This window comes from Arachis ipaensis, chromosome B6 (assembly GCF_059453495.1).
Source record: "Arachis ipaensis isolate K30076 ecotype BB chromosome B6, ASM5945349v1, whole genome shotgun sequence".
Taxonomy (NCBI): domain Eukaryota; kingdom Viridiplantae; phylum Streptophyta; class Magnoliopsida; order Fabales; family Fabaceae; genus Arachis; species Arachis ipaensis.
Window position 1 is genome coordinate 2,351,735 of NC_142441.1, and position 24,605 is coordinate 2,376,339.

Consider the following 24,605-nt stretch of genomic DNA (forward strand, 5'->3'; position numbering starts at 1 on the left):
GCCGGGTTTAGGTACTACCCGCCCCGGTATATGTATAATATATAATTTTAATATATAATATGTGTAATATATATATATATATATAATAATTAATAAAATGATTGATAATATTGTATCATATTTAAAATTTTACTTTAATTTATATTATGTATGTGATGATGGTTATATAAATTTTGAAATTTAATTTTATTTATTAGATTTTAATAATTATAGGGGCGGGGCGGGTAGGGGCAGGACGGGTACCCGCGGGACGGATTAGAGTTCAATCATTTACTACCCACGGGACGGATTAGAGTTCAATCATTTACTACCCACGGGTAGGAGCGGGGCGGGTTTTATGCGGATTATTATAAAGCGGGGCGGGGTCTGGTAGAGCAAAAACCCGCCCCTACCCGCCCGTTGCCACCCCTATTCTTATTTTGAATTCATGTTGCCCTATGTATAAGCTTAGTTGCTGTAGCTAATTCTATGTGGAGGGTTAATTGGGCAGTGGTTTCCTGGTCATATTGCAAAAGCAGAGAAAGAACTCAAGCAGCAACTTAGGTTGATGGATGTTGTCATTGAGGTGCGAGATGGCAGAATTCCAATGTCCACAACTCATCCACAGGCAAATTTGTTTGTTTGTTTGTTTTGGTTGGGGGCGGGGGATTCTCTATTGTTGATCAATAGACCAGTTTCGGAGCAATGCTTGAGTTATCTCCATGTAACTTAAATGAACTTACTTAATTTAAGTGTTTTGAAAATTGAAAACAATTTCTTAATTGTTCATGAACTTGTATTCTGTTTAAGTTGAAATTAATGTCTTCTAACGTTGAGTACTTAAGTCTGAACTTTTATCAGTGTTCAACAGCTGGGGGATTTAGGGTTTAGGGTTTAAAACACATGACTGCCATTTAATTTATTTTAAATTTTCCAGTAATATAAGAACTAGTCCCATCCAGTGACTAAAATAAAACTCACCTAGAGGAAAATGGCAGTATGTTCTGTTCAAGTGCTAATAGTTTAAAAAACAAGATTACCCACGAATAATAGTATTATACAACTAATTTGTTCTGTCTAAATTTGAAGTTTTAGCTCAAAAAAGAAACCCTAAATTTGACTAATTTGATTAAATTTTCATCTAACAGCTTTCGGTTATCAACTTAACGTGAAGTTGACTGTACTTGAGTTTCTGCCTTTATCATTTATGTGATAAAACGTGTTGAACAGGCGTGTCTCTTCAGAATATACATAGTTTTGGTTTCATTTAGAACATGTTTTTATGACACTGCAGATTTGCAGAGAAGCTTGCACTCCAAGTATTTAATGGAAATTTTCACAATTCGGTTGGACTGCACTGGAGAGGCCTCCTAGATGATGGATGTTGTGGTGTCCGCTTTCGAAATCAGAACTCTTGTGAAGCTTGAATTGAAAGTAAGAATATCTCCAGGGCTAGAATTCAATCCTCCTTGGTGATTATGAATGACATGAATGGAGGACAAAGGTGGTGAATGTTCTGAAAAAGACAACACCATTAAAGAGTTTAAGTTACACCAAACAAAGAATGCTTCCTGCTGTTACCATTGAATTTAGTTGGCTTACACTTCCCAAGCTTATACTCTAATTCTAAAGCCACACCACATATTTTGGGTTTGATCATTCTTTCTACTTAGACCTCAAAATACGAATGGCTGGTAATTCATTATAAGTAACTAATTTAATTGTATAATTTTGATGTTTTTTTTTTCATAAGGCTAATAATTTATCTTTTTCATTTTCTGTCCGTAAAACTAAATAAAAAAATAACAATTTTCGTTGAATTCATTCAACTATTGTACATTATTTACTCAAATATCTTTGTTTTGCTTTTTAGAAATTAAAAAAATTATCATATATTAAACTAAAATATGTATTGTTATAATTTATTCAATTAATTTTTTTACCTCACCATGTTTAAAATTTTATGTTGTAGTGATTTTGTTTGAATAAAGACAATAAGGAAACCAAAAATGATATATTTATATATAAATATATATATAATTTATTTTATTTTAAATATATATTTTGATATGTATTTTACACTAATGATTTATTTTAGTGTATATTTAATATGGTTCTAACGAAACATAAAACCTATAATTGTCCGAACCCCTTTGAGCCTTTGACATTCCTTTCTATTTTGAAGGAATAAATGCTGTTATTTATTCGTCTCTTTTTAAAAATTTGATCACCTAGTGCCATAGGAAATTTTGTCAATAAAATTGTAATAATAATAGTAGTAATAAAAATAAAAAAAACTAGTTAGAAAAAATGCTAGTGAAAGAGTGAGACATTTGACCATTGAATGGCCACCCAAGTTGAGGTGGAGATGCTCCTAGAGGAACCAAGAACCATACACCATACAATATAAGAATATCTCCCAAGGAATTTAGCATCAAATATTACAATCCTAATCAAATAGATGAGATGTTGCTTTCATGCAGGTCACAACCACCATAAGTACTAGTGGAAACTCTTACCAAATGGTAAGGGATAATAAACTTTAATCACAATCTCCATCCAATACAACCTTTCAATTACAATCAAATGCAACACCAATTAAAAAAATAAAATAAAAAAAGGAAGACACAGAAAATGATGCATTACCAACCACAACAGTGTCTATTAAAGAATTGGATGAATTACTAATGACACATTTATATACCAATCATTTCTTTAGCTTTGGGAAAATACTTCAAATTTCATTTTGCCACAGCTAATTGTGGAAGTACAATGATTAATTCATTATAATTTATAATACACTGATCTGATACCCTTTTTTTTTTTTAAATATCTTTTTTCATCTTGCAATTGTGGAAGCACAAGTAGCATCCTCTTTGTTTGACTTTGACCAGTTTTCTTTGATTCTACAAGCCTGCATAGGCCTTTCAATTTGGATTGCTTCTTTCTCCAATTGCCAACAATATTTTCCAAAAGTTCCTATACTAACCTGAAGCCTAAAATCTATCCCAAACAGAAAGCTCATCTCCAACCTGTTCAATTCAGATGTGCTTACTCCTCCAACTCTTGCATAGTATGCATTGTTGAAGAATCTGCAGAAACAGCAGAGAGCTTAATTAAAACACTACTTGGTGTCATTTTCAACCTACTAGATGAGTTAAATTGAGTTATCAAGAGTCAATAATATTCTCTCCATTTCCATTTATATGTTATTTATGTTACTTGGACCAATGTCTATTGATCAATGATGTACCAAAAAGCAACAGTGACAGCTAAAAAGAATCAGAGGGAATAAATTTTTAGACAAAGTTTCAAAACTACTATTAGCATTCCTGCAATTTCAAACTCACTTACGCATCATCCATAAACTTTGCTGCAACCATAATGCTTGTTATCAAAAGCCGGTGCACGTTTAGTGAAGTCAATTTGACCTCTGTGTGCTGAAGAAATCTATCAACATATATGTGTGCAACAACAAAGCAAGACGGGCTACATCCTGCGTACTTGAAAATCCGATCGATATATTTTTGAACACTCAAAGTAGGTGCTCTTAAACCATGAAAAACAGTAACAACATCTTTCACATGCTTTGCCTCAATTAGTGTTTCATTCCTCTGAACCGATCTCTCAAGAAGTGAAGAAAGAAGTGATAAAACCCTTGGAAATCCTACTCCTTTATCCACTCCTTTAAGTCCCAACGAAAGGTAGATATCTGAGCTTACATCCTCGGTTTCCAGCGCCAGAGTCTCCATATCGAATCTGCAACGAAACAAAATAACCATTAAAGGGTAATCCTATTAACATGCATTTTTTTCCAATTCTTGGTACAAATCAACAACCTCAACAAAAACAAACACATTATTAGAACTTAGAACAAATGTGACTAAAGGATAATAATATATATTGGGCTGAGTTTGTGATATGTTAAAAATAGTTATGTTCAGCATGAAATTCAGAAAATACCAAGTTCTCTCAACATCTTCTTCTCCATTCATGAACCCTAACCCTCAATTTCACAATATCAAATAAATCATATAATAGCTATTAGCAACCTCTCATTCTGCCATTTTCAGCACCATACTTCAAACTTCACATAGTCTCAATCATGCCATGGGAACTTCATGTTTGGTTAGATCTAAGCAAACCCCATTGATTGGAAATCTAGCATTAGCAACATAAAGAGCATAGATACCCCTAGATCTCCGGAATCTTGTCTCAAACTACAACTATAACTACAACAAATCCAATCTAATTCAACGAATTTTCCTATCTCCCTGTCAACACAATACAAGCTCTCCACAACAGTTAACAACAAAAAAGGATATAGCTCTCAAAATTTGCCTAGCTGGGAAGGAACCAGCCCCAGATCTCACAAAGTTACCTTCTTTTACTTCAACTTAACAACCCCAGAAACTAAACTAAACTACACCAAAGATACCCATCACAACCCTGTAATAAAGATAGAAACTTTGAGCTATGTTCTTAATTCCCATCAAAACTCATTATAGGAATGGTCAATACTCTCAAGACTCCCCATAAAAGAAAAACAGAAAAGTAGAGAGAGAAGAAATCAAGAAACTCACAAACTGTGAAGGGAAGACTCCAGCTTTGGTGATGGTGGCAGATTTTCCTTACATTAAGGGTGAAGCACCAAGACAATAATAGTAGCAGCAGTAACCTTGTGAAGACACAACTCAACCACCCTAAACCTTCACCATTTTCCTGTGCCCTTCTTGAAATGTTAGTAATAATATCTTCTCCTCCTTCTTCTATCTATCCATACACACTATGCTGCTTTTCTTTTTTCTTTTGTGCTCACAAATAAAGGATTTGCCTTTGTTTTTTCTTTGGTTTTATCTTATCCCAAAAGTACCACAACACAACACAAACACCCTACCTTCTCTCTCTCTCTCTCTCTCAATTTTTTAAAGCTTAGTGTGTCGGTAATGCAATCCAGCACAACCATACCATATCAATAGCACCTAAGTTCATTGATCAAAGTAGCTGCTACGAATCTTAAAGTGTCGTATATTTGTTGAGTTGTGTTCTTTGGATTATTATTTTGGTACTCTTAATATGATGTTTTTTTTTTATAAATAAATAAGATGTATATTTCAAGATATATCAAAAAGTAATTATTATATTTTATATTTTTTATTTACTTGCCTTCTCAACCAGGCATACTACTGGTGGGTCCACAAGTGTTCTTGCAAAATAGAAAATACCCTTTTTTGGTTTCTAATCTAAATAAATAATATCCACACACAAAAAGAAAATTTTGTGTATGCCTTGTTGGGGTTTGTGGGTGGCCACTGTGACTGTGAATGTGACTGAAGGAGCAGATTTTGTTTTTGATATTGGAGTAGCATCGGTGTTTTTTCAAAATGTAAGTTGATGGGGTGTTATTTTTAAATGTGAAATCGTTTAATTAGATAAATAAAAATTGGACCGTCCGATTTGTGAGGAGTATAGAAATCGGACCATCCGATTTATGAGGATATAGAAATCGATCTGATAAATTTGTAAAATTGGACCGAGAAATTTGTGAGAGAATAGAAATCAGACCGAAGGATTTCTGTTAAAAAAATTAAAAAATTTAAAGTATAGAAATCGGACTCTCCGATTTGTGTATCTTCTACACTTTTAAAAAACATCAAAAATTACAATATTAAGATATAGAGTAATTCTTGGCATACAAGCGATTAAGGCTTGTAAGCCTTACAAGTTCAATTAAAACTAACGCTCAAAACACGCTTCGAACCATTCTTCTTCCTCTTCGTCTTCTCCTTCTTCTTTTCTTTCGTTTCTTGCCTTCTCTTCCTCTTACTCTTCTTCTTCTCCTTTTCTTTCGTTTCTGCACGTTCTTCTTCATCGTCTTCCTCTTCTTCTTCATTTACGTTCTTTCTCTCTGTTTTATCTTTTTTTTTTTTCGATTTTTCATGGTAAAATCGTTTTTGAAGAAGAAGAAGCAGTAGAAGATGAGGAGGAGAAAGAGAAAGAGTTCTGAATTATGCATAAGATGTATTTTAACAAATTTTGGGTGTATTTCTTTAAATTCTTTGGGTGTATTTTCTGTAATCCTTTGGGTGTATTTCTATAATTGTTTGGGTAAATTCCTGTAACCGTTTGGGTGTATTTCTGTAATCATTTTAGGTGTACTTCTGTAATCGTTTGGGTGTATTTCTGAAGTTCCATTATCTTCAAAAGAATTACAGAAATACACCAAAGGATTACAAAAAATACACCCAAAGTATTTAAGAAATACACCCAAAATTCGTTGCATAATTCAGAACTCTTTCTCTTTCTCCTTATCTTCTGCTGCTTCTTCTTCTTCAAAACGATTTCAAAGCTTGATTTCAGAAACTATGAAAATCGAAAAAAAAAACGAAGAGGAAGAGGAAGAGGAAGAGGAAGAGGAAGAAGAAGAACCGTTCTGAGCGTAGCACTTTGAAAATAGGAAACGTTGAATAACGCATTAAAAGGCCTAGTAATTTGTAAGACTTGTAAGTCAAAAAGACTTTGAAAATAAGAAACGTTGAATAACGCATTAAAAGGCCTAGTAACTTGTAAGACTTGTAAGTCAAAAAGACTTGTATGTGTAGCACTCCTCTAAGATATATCACTACTTTTACTTCCATATGCACAGAAAAAAGAGCCGACTGGATTATTGTGGTATAGGCTAATCTACTCACATAAAAAGATATATATTTTCCCATTATTTTTTCCTTTTTTTAACAAGAGAGTTTGTGTATAAATATTGTCTAACACAAGAGTATCACTAGTTAAATGGATCAGACTTATAGAAAATTATCTTTATAACTAATACTTATTTATTTTTTAAATTTTACTTTTTTCTCTCTTTTATTGTCTATTTATTACTTTGTTAGTTAATTATTAATTGAAAAAAATGTTAATTCCTAGTAAAATTATGGGTTCAAGCTATTTCAAAATAAGAAAACTAATAAAGTGAAAATGTAATATTTTAGTCCATTTTGAATCAAGAAGTGAACTTTATAAATAATACAAGTTATAAATTCAATAATTATTAAACTCTTATTTTTTAATTTTATCAAATTTTTTAAAAGTTTAATTATTTTGTCAGTTCCTATAATTTTACTAAATTTTTAATTAAATTTTTATATATATATTTTTTAATTAAATTTTCATACCATATCAAATTTTATAACAAAATTCATATTGTAATAAAAATATTGAAATTAACAAAATATTCTATTAAATTATACAAAATATTCAATCAAATATTAGATATATTTATTTTGTTTAATAAAATATTCTATTAATTCTAATATTTTTATTATAACAACAGAAATTTAATTATAAAATTTGAAATGTATAGCGACTTAATTAAAAATATATATAAAAATTTAATTAAAAATTTATAAAACTATTGAAATTAATAGAATAATTAATTTTTTTTTTAAAACAAAAACACTCCCTCCCCCAAGTCGTAATATGATACCTCATAGTAATTTATTGGAAAAGGAGTTTCTTTTTTCTCTCTCTCATTCTTTTGTGTTGGAATCATTATCTATAAGATAAATTATATTTGCGAAAATAAACAATAGTATAGCAAATTTTAAAAAATGATTTGTGATTCCCACCCCATAAGTTATAGGAACATTAACATAACCCTTCCCTTATAGTAATAAATTGCGCCGCAAGATAGGCCATAGTTAATGGGACATTGCTTAAAGTCATTTGTAATAACGATAAAGGAGGCCTTAACTGTAACCCTATACAAATATCCTATACTTTATTTATTTAACACATCACGCATAGATTGTAAAAAGGTTGTGTGAAGATTGAAGAAGCATTTATTAAAAATGAGAAATCATGTGCGTCACTCGTTATTATTGTGCTTAATTTTAAGAACCTTGACCTACCGTTATGATCATAGTTTGTCACGATATATATAATTATAATACATATGATCGATGGCCATGAGGACATGTATCATTCTGGACGTAACACCTCACCGACATTTTTATTTAAAATTAATTATGGAAAAAAAAATAATCTTGCTAGAAGGTGAACCAAACATCTCCCTTTCATGACTATAACTGTTTTATTAACTCATGTCATCTATCTTTATAAAACATTCAAATCTTTTAATATTTACTATCTTTATCGCATAGGTTCAGGTTCATTTATACGGAGTTTAGTAATTTAGTCTAATATATATATATATATATATATATATATATATATATATATATATATATATATATATATATATATATATATAGTAAACATAACATCACGTATACTATATAATACTTGTTTTCATTTGAGATGTGCAAGTTAGGTTTAACTATTCTTTGGTAGGATTTTGTTAAAAATCTAATTAATAAGCCTTCGGATACATAATGATATGATTTTAATTAGATGCAATTTTTATTGGTGGAGAAATGCTGGTCAACGCATCAAATAAGTGCACAGAGCACTCATCTCTTCAATGCTCGAAGAGGTGTAAGGAGTTTAGGGTGAGTACGGGTTGAGTTGGTTCGAATTTATGGTAAAATTAGAATCGAACTGATTAAAATATAATTGGTTCAGTTTGGTTTAAATTTACATTTTTTTGTACATGTACTCAAATCAAACTAAACCGATTAAGAACGGATTTGTTTGGTTCGAGTAATTGGGTATCTGATGATTTTAAAATTCATAAAAAAAACCAAATTTTTATTTTAAAAACTCAACAAGTACAATAAACATGTAACATCAATAGAAATAATTCAAACATGTTAAATATCAAATACATTAAAAACTAAACTCATTAAAATCCAAACATATTAATAATGAATAATCATTGTTTAATGGAAAAGTCATATATATATATATATATATATTAATATATGATCGGTTCGCAGGTTGGTTCGGATTCCGCATCCGAAAATCGATACCCGAATCAATCACTAACAAAAGTCATCGATTTAGTTTGGGTTGGATTCGATTACCCGTTGATTTCAGAACCAATTTAATTGGTTCAGTTCGGATTCGGACGAGTAATTGAGTACCCGCTATCCGTGCTCACCCCTAAACGTGTTATTACTTACCATATAACGTGCATCTATAGCATAAGGTTTTTTTTATTTTATGATATTAATTTTATCATAAACTTTGGTATGTAGGGATGTGGGTCCCTCGAGGCATGATTTTATTCCATTCTCATCATAAAATTATAATATATAAATGATAATTCTCATCAACCTAACTATGACTATGATCACAGTGATTAAGTATTTAGCAATTTTTTTTTTTGGAAAATAAGTAGTTAGGTAGATTAGATATATCTATCAGCCAATTAAAAAACGAAAAAAAAAAAAGGAGAAAAGAAAGATTCAAATTAAACTTACATTTTTATAAAACATATTTAAAATATTTACCAATGTACCATTCCATATAGCAACTAGCTAGTAGCACTTATTTTATACGATGCTTTTATTTTTATTTTATTTTCACATAATCTTATGACATGTTTAATACATAATTATATATTTTATGCATGAAAAGAAAGAAAGAAAGAAAGAGAGAGAGAAGGGACAGACTGGCAACGTGTCGGTGTTGTATATTCTCAATTTTTAATAATTCATTCACATTTTTTAATTAAAAAATAGAAAATAAAAAACGTTTATTGCATTTTATGGCATACTATCATAACAGTTAGAATCTCAATTTAACTCTTAAAATTTTTCGATATTACAATCTTAAATGAGTTAATCGATTTTACAAAATTTATACTAAATTTAACGATTTTATGATTTAAATCTAATTAAAATTTTACATTTTACGTATTTAATTTATTTTTTCGATTTCACCAAAAATCTCGATTTCCTCTGCCTTTCATACCATTGATCGGTTACGGGATTAACTTAAATAACAGATTTTTTATTGCCGGTTGTTCTACGTAAGCTAATTGAATAAATAATTTATGTGATTATTATGTACATGTTAATTAATATTATTAATTAAAAAATTTTATATAAAACATTAAAATTTAAATTTTAATATATTAATTTAATTACTAGTAATTTATTATTTTTACGGTTCATCTTGATGAATTCTCTTGATTTTTCTTTCACACGTATAAATCTAATAAGAAGTTAAGAAGTATTTTTAATAAATTATAAGATTTTCAAGAGATATTTTATTTTTGGTGGAAACTAAGGTGCAGTCAACTTTACGTAAAGTTAATATCTGAGAGTTGTTAGATGATTTGACTGATTTGACTAAATTTTCATCTAACAACTCTCAAATATCAACTTCACATGAAATCAACTTCACCTAAATTTTCACCTTTGTTTTTTCCAAGGATCTTCTGCCTTTAGTTTTTGGTCATGGGGGATCTTCCAGCTTGAGCATAACGCCGTAAGTCCAAAAGCATATTTTCAATGAGGCCCAATAAAACAATAAGGCCCAATAATGACAAAACAAATATAAGGCCTGGTTCAGTTGGCCCAAAAACAAAGAAAAGTAAAGAAAATCACATTTTCTGAACGTTGCCAAACTCATCCATTGTTTAAATTTCTACCCACCACTTTTGAAAACTAGCCGTTAACTTTTCCTTAACTTCACTTATCTCAGTTCCATTCTTTCTTTCACTTCACTTTCCTCATTCTTCAACAATGGCTACCTCCTTGGACACACCTTCGCCTTCTCCTTCACCAGTGTTTAGCCCTTCATCTGATAAACGCTTCTGGAGCACTCTCCAGAGCAGGATTGACACACTCCTCGGCGGCGATTCTCGCCGGAAATTCTCAAAGGCTGAGGAAGAGGAACAAACCCTTATGGTTAGAATTTGGATTTGATTTGATTCCAGTTGTTAATGTTATTGGGTATCTTTTGTTTTTCTTAGTTTTTGATTCTTAATTTAGAATGAAGGAGCCAAGAGGATGAAGGAAGATTCCATGTTACTAATGAGAGGGTTTGACTCAGTTGCCCACACTCTCTCTCAGTTGTCTAACAATTTGGACAATGCCTTGCAGGTATTTTATCTTATCTTATCTGTTAATTTTCCTCGGATATAGTATTTTCACAAGAATTCAGTGTTTAAAAATCACAACTTTTATGTGTTGAATTGAAGAACCAACTCATATTTAAGCTTCCAGCTGTTTGAATTTTCAACAGGGTGCTAAAGAATTGGCAAACCCACCAACCTTAACTGATATATTCCATAGCAAGTTTGACAAAGTAAGGAATAAAGAAGAGAGTTCAGGGGAGGAAGAGAAAGAGATAGATGAGTCAAAGCAAGGAACAAAAAGGAAATTTGATCACAATGATGTCTCAGAAGAAAATGCTGGCGATGGAAAACAACTGAAAGATAGGATGATTAAGAGGGCCAAAAATGTTGGTATTTTTCTGTCACTAATTTATCTAAATTAAAGTTGGTTTAACAAATTAGTTCCAAGCTAATAATAACTATTCATTTGTCCCTGTGCAGATTGCACTGTCAATGGCAACCAAAGCAGCTTCACTTGCAAGAGAGTTGAAGTCTATCAAGTCAGATCTAAGCTTCATGCAAGAAAGATGTGTTCTGCTTGAAGAGGAGAACAGGAGATTGCGAGACGGATTCGCAAAAGGTGTAAGGCCAGAAGAAGATGATCTTGTAAGTAATTAATCCATGTAATAACATATATGTTCATAATAATTTGTAAGAACATGCATAAAGCAAAACTAATATTGTGGAGAATGTGTCCTTTTTGACAGGTGAGGCTTCAGCTGGAAGCACTACTTGCAGAGAAGTCAAGGCTTGCAAATGAGAATGCAAACCTTGTGAGGGAGAATCAGTGCCTACACCAGCTTGTGGAGTACCACCAACTAGCTTCTCAAGACATTTCGGAATCATATGAGAATGTTATTCAGGGAATGTGCCTGGACTTCTCATCACCACCAGCAATTGCTGAAGAGACAAGAAGTGATGATGATGACAAAAGCAGAGAACCAACAACACCCAAAAGTGATGATCCCTTTCAGTTCTCTACTAAACTTGATGAGTTCTACGATGAAGTGTAGACCAAAACTTTTAAGCACTGAAGGAAAATTTTGGAACCAAGATTTACTGTTGAACCAATATAAATATTTATTTTATCCTCTTAATAATACTTTTCTACCCCACCACCTTTTGTTGCAAATATTCCTGTATTTCCAGTTTTCAACATAAATAAAAATTATTATCATTATTTTTAACCGGAGAATATTGGGGCTAAGCTATGGGCCCTTTCCTTCTGTTTCATATTCAAACCTTGTTGCATATGCTGAACAAGCACACACTAATATCAAAAGCGTGGGAATGCAAGAATCAACCATAAATGTCTAAACTCTAAAACGCCCACAGACATAAACTCCAATTCCACAATGCCAAAACCTCTTGCAAATCTCACTCTCTTAAATTGATGGTGCATGTTAACATGAACTGATGATTGTAATATGATCTGTTTCTCTAGATTCAACAAGCACTTTGCAATTTTGTTAATACAACTTGTGGGAGTTATAAGCCTCAAAACGGGAGATATTAGTATATTACCCCAGAAGTTGTTCATAAAAGCTGGAAGGACAGTAGACACATTACAGTCATATCAAACTAGGCAATAGAAATTCAAGCAGTACTTGACAATAATTTCCAGGTTAAAACGCTAGTCTATTTCTAGGGTTATAGGATGTACAAGCAAATGTACTGCTGCACTAGGAATAATTGTGAGGTCCCTTCAAGTTTCTTGAGCATCTCTCTTTCTTTTAGCTGAACATGCAGTGCGGATTGCTTGGGATGATGCATTCACAGCCGCTTCAGTAGCTTTTGACAGATTTGAAACCATAGAAGCATTAATGGCATCCTTCATCTTATCCAAAACATCAGTCAAAACCTGGTTCTCTTTCTCATACTACAAAAACATAGATTCCAACATTATACATCAGAGGCACATCAACATTCAACATAACTACAAGTTCTATTAAATAGGTGAAAAATAGTTTTAAGAATTTTATTGTAACTTCTATGATGATTGATACTCTTGGTACCAAATGTTCAGAAACTAATGACAGAAGAGGACCATCATTAAGAGCTAAGCATTGCAGGAAGTAATCCCAAGAACAAGAACAAAACTCATAATGCATTTTCCTTTTTCCTTAGGTGGGGTTAGCAAGACGAAGCAATCACAAGAACAATTCTTTTGAAAACTGTTTCATCCATCTCAGGTAATGTTCCTCAAACCTAAACTAGAAGCTTAGTAAAAAAGGAAACAAGCATTCCTTTAAAGCTTTCGTGCCTTTATGTGACATAAGAGTTTTTGATAAATGCTCATAAAGAAGACAGGTCTTCAAAACAGTACATTCTTCATAAACGAGGTTAAATAACCAGCAACAGTAAGAACTGAAATGTGTCGCGCTGTACAGATAGGGAAGAAGATTCTACAAGCAAAGAGATTAGGATAATAATGCATTCTGTAGTAAAAACACTAAAGATACAACTGGACTAAAATGATAATGTAGCAGAGCAATGTTACATCATACCACTTCAACTTTTCCAAGAGCATTTTCCAACTTTGCAGTCAAAGATTCAACCTGTGTATATTATGTATAACAAGAACAGAAAAATCAGTCCAAAACCAAATGGGGGATCTTAGTGGTTGCATTAAGAATAATTAAGTATAGACCTTCTTCTGTGATTCAATATACAAGCTCAGATAATCATTAGTTGTAGCAGATGGAGCTTCATATGGGCCAGCATTTCCATCAACCTGCATGTTTAGTATATAAGCTAGAGAGATAACAAACAGGTGCATGAAAAATGTAATACATGCCCAAGTTCAGCATTTAAGAATACCTTGAATTTTAAATTTTCAAGAGCTTCTATTCTCCGCAAGATACTTTCAACTTTTTCATCCAAACTCTTCAAGTATGAATTTTCTGCAGCAGGCTCGGGCTCAGGCTCGGGCTCATGCTCAGGTTCTGGTTCTGGTTGTACTTGTGGCCCTAGCTCAGACAATACTTGTTCCATTTGAGCATCTGGTTCATCTTTTTCACTATCTCCATCTTCAATATATTGAATTCCACGAATTTTTTTATCAGTATGAACAACTGCACTTTTAATGCGCTCAGAACGCCTCACATATGAACTATGGGATTTAGATTTTTTCTTAGTATATGAAATAGTGTTCTTTTGCAGCCAAGGTTGGTTCACTTGCTGTTGCACCGGGGTTCTTGCATTATGCATTACAACTTCATCCACCGGGGGATTCGGACCCCTCAGTGGAGATCGCATGCAGTTTGAGTTTACAAGCTGGGGGTCTACTGGCCCTGGTGATGTAATGTTCCCAGTGAAAGGTTGTGGTACCACCCTCTCCAGAGAAGGGTTTCCATGCTTCAAAGAGAACTAAAGGTACGTCAGTAATAAGAGTAAAATGTCTCAACATGAAGATCAATTAGCTCACTTAATTTGATCATAGAATTCCATAGTTGTTAGTAACATGGATTAAAGAAAAAAAAAGTATATTTTGCATTACTATACTATATACACGTTTAGACATGTTTCCCACAAGCTTGTGAAACCGCCTAATGGCACGAAAAAGGGGTAAAAAAGCGAACTTTTCTCAGTCAAACTGCACAGTGACGTATGAAGTGGGGACAACAAACTAAGAAAGCATGAAAACCCAAACTGAAAGGTCTCACATTTTCAATCCTCGTCCTAAAAATTCCTCCTTTGCTCACTATCGCTTTCTAAGGCGATAAACCCTAACCAAATCGAAACCCTAAGTTACGTGCAGACAACACAATGAGGTGGAAAAAGAAGAACCTTCCCATGATCACAAAGAAATTAACAAACTAATGATGACAAGAAGTTGTACATGCAAACGGAAACTACTGAACTACACCAAAAAAAATCATAAAATAAACTAAAATAATAACAATAATAAATAACAAGAAGAAAAGACAAAAGCAGAAAAATAAAGCATAAGATTGGAGGGTACCATGGCAATGGGAACCTTGTCGATGGAAGAGTTCTTGGAAGCACTGGGTTTTCGCCCCATTTTTCTTCGGTGAAGTGTCACGGAAACAGAAGAACAACGAGGGAATGAACAAGTAAGTAAAACCGAAAAAGAAATGAAATTTATGAGACACAGTAACGAGCAGTGTATTGGATTTTAAGGGGCAAAAACCTTTCTTTGGGTTTAAAACTCAAAATGGCAAAATCGAGGCGCATGGCATCGTTGCTGATTCATAGCGTCTAGCCTCACGACACGTGTGGGTATTGCCTTGGGTATTTGACCATTTGATCTATTCATTGACTTTTTTTTTTTTTTACAATTTAACTAAAATGTGTTCTAAAAATAAAGATATCATGAATGGAGTAAAATTGAGTTTAATTTTAGTTTAAATTTGATTATAAATATTGATCCGATATATTTTGAGATTTTTATCCAATTTTAGGCCTGTCGAAATTTTATTACTTTTGAGTTAAAATAAAATCGGATAAAAACTTAGTCCATATAAAACCTAAACAAAAATAAATAAATAAAAACAACTTGTTACCAATAGAAATTAAGTAGAGTTGAAGATTGCACAAATTTTCCTAATACAAATTCTAATTTGGTATTTTATAACTATATTTATTTAAAGGCAAAGTATCCTTTTTATCTTTGAAGTTTGGCAAAAATTTTTAAAATACCTCTAAGTTTTATTTTGTTTCAATTTTGTCCCAAAAATTTTCGATTTGCATCAAATATATCTTCGACGGCTAAATTTTCAAAAAAATTAAGACTAATTTAACAATAATGCATGAAAATTATGCTTGATTTGCTTGTGTTGATGGTTGTTTTTGTGAAATTGTTGTTGAATTGGTCTTAAATTTTTTGAAAAATTATCCGTCAGGGGTATATTTGATGCAAATTGAAAACTTCTGGAATAAAATTGAAACAAAATAAAATTTAGGAGTATTTTTAAAAATTTTGTCAAACTTTAGGGACAAAAAATATACTTTATCCTTTATTTAAATAGATTAGTAAAGTAATCAGTAGGTCAACTACTTGGTTGAGAGGCCAATGAATTATAACTCAAATGGCATAGTCTCCTCATACTCAATTTAAGAGGTTACGGGTTCGAGTCTCTTATCTCTGGTAAAAAAAAAAACTACTTGGTTGAGAGATATTAATTTTATTTTTTTTTTGGTTTCCCACGGTATCCCCTGACCCGGCAGGTCAAGGACTAATCCGTCGCGGTACTGAGCTCCATTTAAGGGTTTGCCGCTGGCCAATGGGTTGCTGCATGCACAAGGCGGGATTCGAACCCCCGACACTTGCTTAAGCGGACTAGTGAGCTAACCACTAGACCAACCCAACTTGGTTAGAGATATTAATTTTAATATTTTACTATATGTGATGGTCTAGCCCAAAAAGCTTGTGTATAAGGCCCATTAAGCCCAAACCAAGGGCATTGAAGTGTGGATTGTGTTTGTGTAATGATCCAAAAACAAAGAGAAGAAGAGGGTAGTGAACATGAACACCATGCCCTATTGCCCTGGCTTAATTAAGAAGCTTTAAGAAAGGTTTTTGTAGCACACTAGCACTGGCTTAATCAAGTCAAAACTCAACAAATTAAGAAAACGAAGGCACACATTTATATTAGTGTGCCTTGTTAAATAATAATTGAATAAACCACTTTTACTAAAATCCGAAAAAAATTTAACAACTATTCGTATAAAAATGTTTTTATATAAAAATCAGATAATATCTAAAAATTATTAAATAATTTAATATAATATATATCAACATCTTAACTTTTTTTATATATATATAAATGTCTTTTCAAGCATTTGTTTGCACAGGTTAGCATTGATTGGCCAATTTAGAAGAACCACAAATGAATGCAAAGGGTGGAATATTGGGCAAACGCATTAGAAATAGATTCTTTCCAATTTTTTTAATACTTGACAGAATTTAGTGTGATGTCTCACTTTTGATTCTATAAGTGGGACCAAAAATAAATAAAAAAAAATAAATAATTAGATTAAATACTGCACACCATCTAATTTTTTTTTACTGGAAATGATCCGCTCTCCAAACGCATTATAGTGGATATGATTAGGGCATTGACACGGCCTTTAATTTCAAAGGAAGTGTGCATGTTCTTGAATGGCGCATATATTCTTATCCTTTTCCTTCTCATATTCCTTTCCCAATTTTAATTTCTTGTGTTAGGTGCATAACATATAGATATATATTATTATAGCTACTAATAATAAGGACTATATATGTGAGTGTATATGATGTAACAAAACTAGGAAGGAGTGCTAGGCCCCCTCTCCTATTGGCTTCACCGGTTTCATCATTTATACACATAAGTCTCTTTTATTGGAATAAGATTCCTTCACACAATTCATTTTTGTTTGTCTCAAAACTTAGCTTGGTATCGTATAATTGGTTTTTACGTCATTCCTTGTCTCATGAAAATTTGTATAATTACTACAACGTTAAGGGGGACCAACACATCTCACACGTGTCACTCCACTAATCCATTTTAATTAAGGTTCGACGCCGAAATGTATATCTTTAGAAAGAAAAAAAAAAGATTGCGCTATTTTCTTCATCGTCATCATGGTACTAAGGTTGATGATGAGTGACCACTAGTTATAGGTATATAATAGTCTATGATTTTGAAATCTAATTGTTCTTTATTTCAAGCATGCCTATGGTAAATTGGTAGAGAAATTACTCAATATCTTCTCTAATTATTTCATTATGGTCACATATTAAGAAGTTTAATAATAATTAATACATAAAGAATCGAAGAGATATCAATAATATATATAATTATTTATATATTTTCTCTTATATATATAAATCTTTTGGATAAAAGAATTTTATAATATAATATTAAATTTTTTCATTGAAAAACATTTACGTAAAAATTCATATAAATAAAAACAAATTATATTACTAGACATAATAAATAAAGAAGAGTGTTATAGAAGGTCATCAGATTTTGTAATTTATTGTAGTTATTAATTAGTTATTATTAGTATTTTTAATAGTGTAAAATTACATCTAATAATATAAAATTAATTTTTTTTTACTAGTTAAGTAAGCTAAATTTGCCAATGAGTAATAGCTCAAATGGCATAGACTCCCCATACTCAATTAAGAGGTTGCGGGTTCGAGTCTCCTATATTTCCAAATTTTGGCCAATGAGTAATAACTCAAATGGCATAATCTCCCCATACTCAATTAAGAGGTTGCGGGTTCGAGTCTCCTATCTTTGGTAAAAAAAAAAAGGCTAAATTTTAAAAAAAAAGTGTTGCCTTCCTCGATTTTCTCGTAAATATATAATTATTTATATTAACCAAGGTTGCGAGAACCGGACCGGTCAAAGAACCGGTGAAATCACTGGTTCAATGGTTCACTGGTTCGACCGGAGTTCAACCGGGATTCAACCGGTTTAATTAAATATTAAATAAAATATTAAAAATTTAAAAATAATTTTAAATAATAAATTATTATAAATATATAAATTTAATAATTTCTAACTTAATAAAATTTAAAATTTCACATAATAAAGAGCAAAACTGCAAGAAGAAAGCTATGTAGAGTCAGCACCTAAGCATAAATATGCAGCATATACATATAGTATTCTTCCATACATTTTTTGAAACAGAGGAAATTTCATTCAGGATAAAGGAAAGACATCTAACATAGCCAAGTTCTGAACATGGCTTGGGGCATCTTCCATCCACATGCAATTTGGAGTGGTAAGAGCTAAGGTTGCTAATTCATGAGCTACTCTATTCCCTTCCCTCTTAACACGACTAAATTCCACAAATCTAAAATTTCTAACAAGTGAAATGACATCAGTAATAAAAGTTCCAAAACAAGAATTAAAACACATTTTCTGTTTGAGGGTACCCATTACTTCTATATTGTCACTTTCAAGAATCACCTTTGAAAAACAACAGTCTTTTGTAAAATTCAAAGACCAGAAAATCAGAAAATCAATCAGAAAATCAGAAAATCAAAGACCAGAAAACATCTTCAGAAAACCATGAATATAATGAAACAGCAAGTATATTCAGAAGCAGCAAAAAATATTCATCATGAAGCAACAAACAGAAGCAGCAAAACATATTCAAAATCAAAAACAGCAATGACTCAGAAAACCATGAATATAATGAAACAGCAAGCATATTCAGAAGCAGCAAAAAATATTCATCATGAAGCAACAAACAGAAGCAGCAAAACATATTCAAAATCAAAAACAGCAATGATTCAGAAAACCATGAATATAATGAAACAGCAAGCATATTCAGAAGCAGCAAAAAATATTCATCATGAAGCAACAAACAGAAGCAGCAAAACATATTCAAAATCAAAAACAACAATGATTCAGAAAACCATGAATATAATGAAACAGCAAGCATATTCAGAAGCAGCAAAAAATATTCATCATGAAGCAACAAACAGAAGCAGCAAAACATATTCAAAATAAAAAACAACAATGATTCAGAAAATCATGAATATAATGAAACAGCAAGCATATTCAGAAGCAGCAAAAAATATTCATCATGAAGCAACAAACAGAAGCAGCAAAACATATTCAAAATCAAAAACAGCAATGATGAAAATCAAAATCATAAATCAAGAAGGCAACATAGAACAGGCGAGCTCACAGAACCTCAGAAAATCAAAATCCAAAATCAAGAAGGAGCATAGAACAGAGTCTTACCGAATTCAGAAGGACGCGGGCTCGGTCGGTGGTGGTCGCGGCTGCTATGGATGGTTGTGGGTGGCGAATGAGGAGGCTGGCTAGGTGACGTTCGGCGACGAGGAGGCGGGCTCGGCCGGTGGTGGTCGCGGCTGCTGTCGATGGTTGTGGGAGGCGAATGAGGAGGCGGGCTCGGCAGGTGGTGGTCGCAGCTGCTGTCGATGGTTGTGGGAGGCGAATAAGGAGGCGGGCTCGGCCGGTGGTGGTCGCGGCTGCTGTCGATGGTTGTCGGTGGCAATGGTGGCCTTGGTGGGTGAATGGAGGCTGGCGCAGATTAGGTTAGGGAAAAGGGGAAGAAAGGGGAGCTCAGTCAAATTAGGGTTAGTGGCATAGTGGGTTAGGTTTCGCATTTGCCTTTTCTTCTTCTTCTTTTTTTTTTTTAAGCCAAAACGACGTCGTTTGGCATTGAAGTTACAAACTACTAAACCGCCAAAAAACCGGATAGTTCTTCCGGTTCGCCGGTTAACCACTAGTTCGACTGGTTTTTCCACCGATTTTTTGCCAGACGGTTTTTTACGTTACCCAAACCAACTAGGTAATCGGTTCTCGGTTATTCCGGTTGAACCGGCCAGTCCGGTCCGGTTTTCAGAACCATGATATTAACTTAACTTTTTGATATATATAATTTTAGGAAAGTAAAGAGTTGAGGTGCAAGTAACTAGTAAACTTCCACATACTTAACTTTAAAAAAGCAACAAACTAATTCCGATCCATTAATCAACCATTAACTTAATGAGTATAATTAATTAATTAACCATCCGTTTGATCAGTTAACTAATTATCACCACGACACGACCGCGTGTGTCTATGTATATATATTAACTGTAAATATGGGGATGCATAGGAGATCAACACGTCTGACCAAATCAATATATAATATTACTTTATTAAGAAACGAAAATATCAGCATGGTGCCTAATTGGTAACTTAGGATGTTCTTTGCAGCACAATGCATGGGACATGCCATATTCATCTATCGACTTGTACTTAATGCAAGCGTGACTAAGTTTTTGATGTAATTTTTTACTAACAAACGTTAATAAAATACTGATATAAACAATCGGATATCACGTTTAATTTTGTAAAACGATGCTGTTTTAGATTTTAGCATTTAAATATTTTAAAAATAACATCATAAGTAATGTTAATTGAAATTTTTCTTCCTAAAACAAGTAATATGGTATTATTTTTAGATTATTTAAACATTAAAATCAGTACTGTATTAGATTCTATTGTATAGTATCTGACTCTCTATATCAATACTCCATTAATATTTGTGATTTGAAAATCATTCAAAAAATAAAATAAAATCGATTAAAATTTTAAAGACTAAATTTTTCAATCTCTCCATGATTTATTATTTTTTAAAACTATCAATGCTTTTCAGAAGGTTTCAATTAAAATTTTATTTCTTTTCAGCCAGATTTCTATTACTTGCATATAGAAGCAGTCAAGCGTGCACATAAAAAAGAAGAAGCATGCAATTATGAACAAAGAGGAAAAAAAAAAAAAAAGCATACACGTGATGTATATTTTGCAGACCCTCTCCAACAAAAAATGTATTTGTTCAAAGTAAATATCCCATTTTAGAAACTAGGAAAGAATTTTCTTTTATGTATGAAAATTTCTATAAAAATGTAGCACGCGTCTTTTATGCTAAATAGTGTATATATATAAGCTACTTAGTACAAGAACTGAAGTGTGTAAAGCATGGTCTATGTCTAAGTCTCCATGTGGGTGCAAGTGGACAATTTTTTCCTAACTCCATGATACATACACATGTATTATTATTAATTCTTTTTCATTTTTTTTAACTGCATGATATATATTAATGTTGCTCAAGAGTACGTTGTTGAGTAACAAGACACAAATAGGTTTTTTGAACCTGCTGGTTTCACTCCCTATAGCAATCTATTATTGATCATTAAGCAAAGAAGGAAAAAAAACGTGTAGAGTAAATAGTGGAATGGACTCTAGATATTTCAGGACCAAAGTTTATTTATAAATTGCATTGCACGTTTAATTTGTGTGCATCATGAAACTTAACTTCTCTAGATATTTATATGCCTAAAATATCAAGTAGGAGAGATGAAGTTTTACATCGATAGATTAAAAATTAATTAATAAGAAATATATAACATAAAGGTATTACATTTATAATGCTTTTGCATAATATCTTGGATATGTAATTGAGGGTAAGGGAATATATTATGTGTTAGTTTGGATTAGTTTTGTTAGAGAATAGTTAGAATCAATTTAGATTAATTAGTACCGTCTATATTTATATAGTATATCTGTATATTAATTGTAGGATTTTATGCATTTATTATTTTGATTCATTTAGTACTTATAAATACCCCTTGTATATTGTACCTTTGATTATACTCAACAATACACTTTTCAGATTACTCTCTCAATCTCTTGTTTCTAACATGGTATCAAGAGCCTAAAGTTTTTTTTTTCAATGAATTTTTGTTCATAGCCTTCTTGTTTTTTCTCCTCTGACCGTGCCTCTTTTCTATCGTTTTTTGATCTGTTTTCGACGCTTTAGTTCGTCACCTCTGACATCATCGTGTTCTTCTCTTCGTCAGCTTTCCAACGCCGCTGAGATCGCCGCCAGCCGCTACCGGACGTGCCCTCACGCGCCGCCGGAATCTTGCTGCCCACCTCTATTGTTTCTCCTTCCAGAAGCTTCAGCAGCCGTTAGATCTCGGCGCCGATCGGACGTTCCTCGCGCTCCCAGGTGTCGCGATGCCAGCCTTCCTCGCCCTCCAGTTTTCAGCAGCCGTTGATCTTGGTGCAGATTCAACGCTCCTGGTGCTGCCACGTGTCGAAACGAAGCCATCCTTGGTTGACCCGCGCGCGACCCGGCCCGACCCGCGGTTGACCCGCGCTCCACCTCACTGCCAGCATGTCTCTCTCGCTCATCTCCAGTGCCGCCACGTGTCATCGTCTCGCTGACGTGGCGGACAAGCGGGACCCTCCTAAGGTTTTTTTTGTGAGCTCTTTCCGATTCTGCGTCTCGTTTTCTCGTTTTCTGCCCCCGAATTTGCAATTTTCTTTTTTCTTTTGCTATTTCTTCTATTACTATGAAAAAATCGAATGTCTTTCAGCCTATCCCTGTTATCCTTAATGGCTCCAACTATGCACATTGGGTTGAAGCTATGCGAGGATTTCTTAAAGGGTGAAAATTATGGCGATATGTGACTGGTGATATTGCCTGTCCTGTTAAGCCAACTGTGACTGACAAATCCAAAGATGGTGTCTCCAAATCCAATGAGGATGCTGAGAAGGAGAAGGACTATGCAGAGAAATTAGAAGATTGGGATAGTAAAAATCATCAGATTATCACTTGGTTTCGCAACACTTCTACTCCTGGCATTCATTTACAGTTTGGGCGTTTTAAAACTGCTAAAGAGGTATGGGATTATTTGGCAAAACGTTACACTATTTCTAATCTCTCTCATCAGTACCAACTGCTTAAGGAACTTTATAGCCTTAAGCAAGAACGTGGCCAAGCAATTTTTGGTTTTCTTGCTCAAATGGAGATTATTTGGGATCAGTTGACCTCCTGTGAGCCTGTTCTTAAAGATCCCACTGATGCTAAGGCATATGAGGATTATCGGAACTGGACACGTCTCATCCAATTTCTGATGGCACTTACTGATGACTATGAGCCGGTTAGGGCTTCTCTTCTTCATCAGAATCCCTTGCCTAGTCTTGAAGATGCTCTTCCTCGTCTTAAGTCCGAAAAAACGCGATTGGGATTGCTTCGTTCTAAAAGCAAAACTGTCTTTGCTGCCACCGACAGAAAGGATAAAATCTGTCGCAACTGTAATCGGTCTGGGCATTCCTTCTCCGACTGTCCTTCTATTGAATGTCGTAAGTGCAAACAAAAAGGCCACATTGGCTCCAACTGCCCGAAACTGTTCTGCCATTATTGTAAGCTCTCGGGTCACTTGATTGCTACCTGTCATACTCGACCACCACGCTCAAATCAGAACAAGTATCAACCTCGTCCCAACAACTCTCCGCATGTGCCTGCCTCTACTACTGCTACTGCTACTGAGTCCACCTCTTCCACATCTCTCAACACACCTTCTGTCTCTCCATCAGATATTGAAACCCTTCTTAAGCAACTTCTCTCTTTTTCTGGTAATACCCCCGCTACTCTTTCCACCCCTCCAGGTAATTCTAAATGGTATTTTGATTCTGGTTGTTTCAATCATATGTCTCCTTTGTGTCATCTTTTTTCGTTGTCGTCTCCCACTACAAATGCACCTTCTGTCAACACTGCTAACGGTTCCCTCTTGCATGCAACACATCATGGGGTTATTTCATAGTCCAATATTCATCTTTCTGATGCTTATTTTATTCCAAAATTGAATTTTAATCTTATCTCTATCGGTCAACTTGTTGAACTCGGTTTTGATGTCATTTTTTCTATTTCTGGTTGTCGTGTGCAGGATCGTCAGACGGGAAAGATCATCGGGACTGGATGTAAGGTTGGATGCTTATTTGAGCTCGAAAACCTTCATGTTCCCTCTACAAATCTCTGTGCTGCTTCCTCTCCATCTACTCTTCACTTGTGGCACCGTCGTCTTGCCCATAGCTCCTTAGGAAAATTGCGTCCTCTTATATCTACGGGTGTTTTAGGTCAAGTTCAAAATGAGTCTTTAGATTGCATTTCTTGTCGCACTGCAAAACAACCTGCCTTATCCTTTAATAATAATTCCTCTATTGCATGCTCTCCTTCTGATCTTATTCATTTTGATGTTTGGGGCCCCGCTCCCACCGCTTCTATGGGAGGGGCTCGATATTTTGTCGTCTTTATTGATGATTATTCACGTTTTACTTGA

At 33.4% G+C, this 24,605-nt stretch overlaps 4 protein-coding genes across 5 annotated transcripts; 2 read left to right on the forward strand and 2 right to left on the reverse strand.

Moving 5' to 3' along the window:
• Positions 1-2,482: 2,482 nt before the first annotated feature.
• On the reverse strand, positions 2,483-5,121 carry CYCP1;1 (cyclin p1;1). Its single transcript, XM_016349140.3, has 3 exons — positions 4,563-5,121; positions 3,334-3,738; positions 2,483-3,071 (listed from the first exon to the last, which is right to left on the reverse strand). The coding sequence occupies exons 2-3, from the start codon at positions 3,729-3,731 to the stop codon at positions 2,819-2,821; spliced, it is 651 nt and encodes a 216-aa protein (XP_016204626.1). The 5' UTR covers positions 3,732-3,738; positions 4,563-5,121; the 3' UTR covers positions 2,483-2,818.
• A 5,434-nt stretch (positions 5,122-10,555) lies between these two features.
• LOC107645170 (GRIP/coiled-coil protein) lies at positions 10,556-12,183 on the forward strand. Its single transcript, XM_016349136.3, has 5 exons — positions 10,556-10,790; positions 10,875-10,985; positions 11,128-11,346; positions 11,441-11,605; positions 11,707-12,183. Exons 1-5 carry the CDS (start codon positions 10,626-10,628, stop codon positions 12,010-12,012), a joined length of 966 nt encoding a protein of 321 aa, XP_016204622.1. The 5' UTR covers positions 10,556-10,625; the 3' UTR covers positions 12,013-12,183.
• A 184-nt stretch (positions 12,184-12,367) lies between these two features.
• LOC107645171 (uncharacterized) lies at positions 12,368-15,134 on the reverse strand. Of its 2 annotated transcripts, none has more exons than XM_016349139.3 (5): positions 14,964-15,134; positions 13,820-14,356; positions 13,650-13,733; positions 13,507-13,557; positions 12,368-12,878 (listed from the first exon to the last, which is right to left on the reverse strand). In XM_016349139.3, exons 1-5 carry the CDS (start codon positions 15,021-15,023, stop codon positions 12,705-12,707), a joined length of 906 nt encoding a protein of 301 aa, XP_016204625.1. In that variant the 5' UTR covers positions 15,024-15,134; the 3' UTR covers positions 12,368-12,704. The 2 variants fall into 2 exon arrangements, with proteins under 2 accessions (XP_016204625.1, XP_016204624.1); XM_016349138.3 differs by having other exon boundaries at positions 13,820-14,368.
• Positions 15,135-22,835: 7,701 nt separating this feature from the next.
• Positions 22,836-24,605, forward strand: LOC148554411 (uncharacterized). The gene is made up of 3 exons (XM_088489803.1): positions 22,836-22,901; positions 22,980-24,077; positions 24,213-24,605. Exons 1-3 carry the CDS (start codon positions 22,836-22,838, stop codon positions 24,603-24,605), a joined length of 1,557 nt encoding a protein of 518 aa, XP_088345929.1.

Excerpts from the sequence above, each read along its gene's own strand:
- LOC107645170 (XM_016349136.3), top strand. The coding sequence starts at position 10,626 with ATGGCTACCTCCTTGGACACACCTTCGCCTTCTCCTTCACCAGTGTTT. Across the intron at positions 10,791-10,874 it reads AAGAGGAACAAACCCTTATG|AATGAAGGAGCCAAGAGGAT; the intron begins GTTAGAATTTGG and ends TTCTTAATTTAG. Across the intron at positions 11,606-11,706 it reads GGCCAGAAGAAGATGATCTT|GTGAGGCTTCAGCTGGAAGC; the intron begins GTAAGTAATTAA and ends CCTTTTTGACAG.
- LOC107645171 (XM_016349138.3), bottom strand. The coding sequence starts at position 15,023 with ATGGGGCGAAAACCCAGTGCTTCCAAGAACTCTTCCATCGACAAGGTT. Across the intron at positions 13,734-13,819 it reads TTGAAAATTTAAAATTCAAG|GTTGATGGAAATGCTGGCCC; the intron begins GTATTCTTAAAT and ends CTAAACATGCAG. Across the intron at positions 12,879-13,506 it reads CTCTTGGAAAAGTTGAAGTG|TATGAGAAAGAGAACCAGGT; the intron begins GTATGATGTAAC and ends ATGTTTTTGTAG.
- LOC148554411 (XM_088489803.1), top strand. The coding sequence starts at position 22,836 with ATGAAAAAATCGAATGTCTTTCAGCCTATCCCTGTTATCCTTAATGGC. Across the intron at positions 22,902-22,979 it reads GCTCCAACTATGCACATTGG|CCAACTGTGACTGACAAATC; the intron begins GTTGAAGCTATG and ends TGTCCTGTTAAG. Across the intron at positions 24,078-24,212 it reads TGCATGCAACACATCATGGG|GATCGTCAGACGGGAAAGAT; the intron begins GTTATTTCATAG and ends TGTCGTGTGCAG.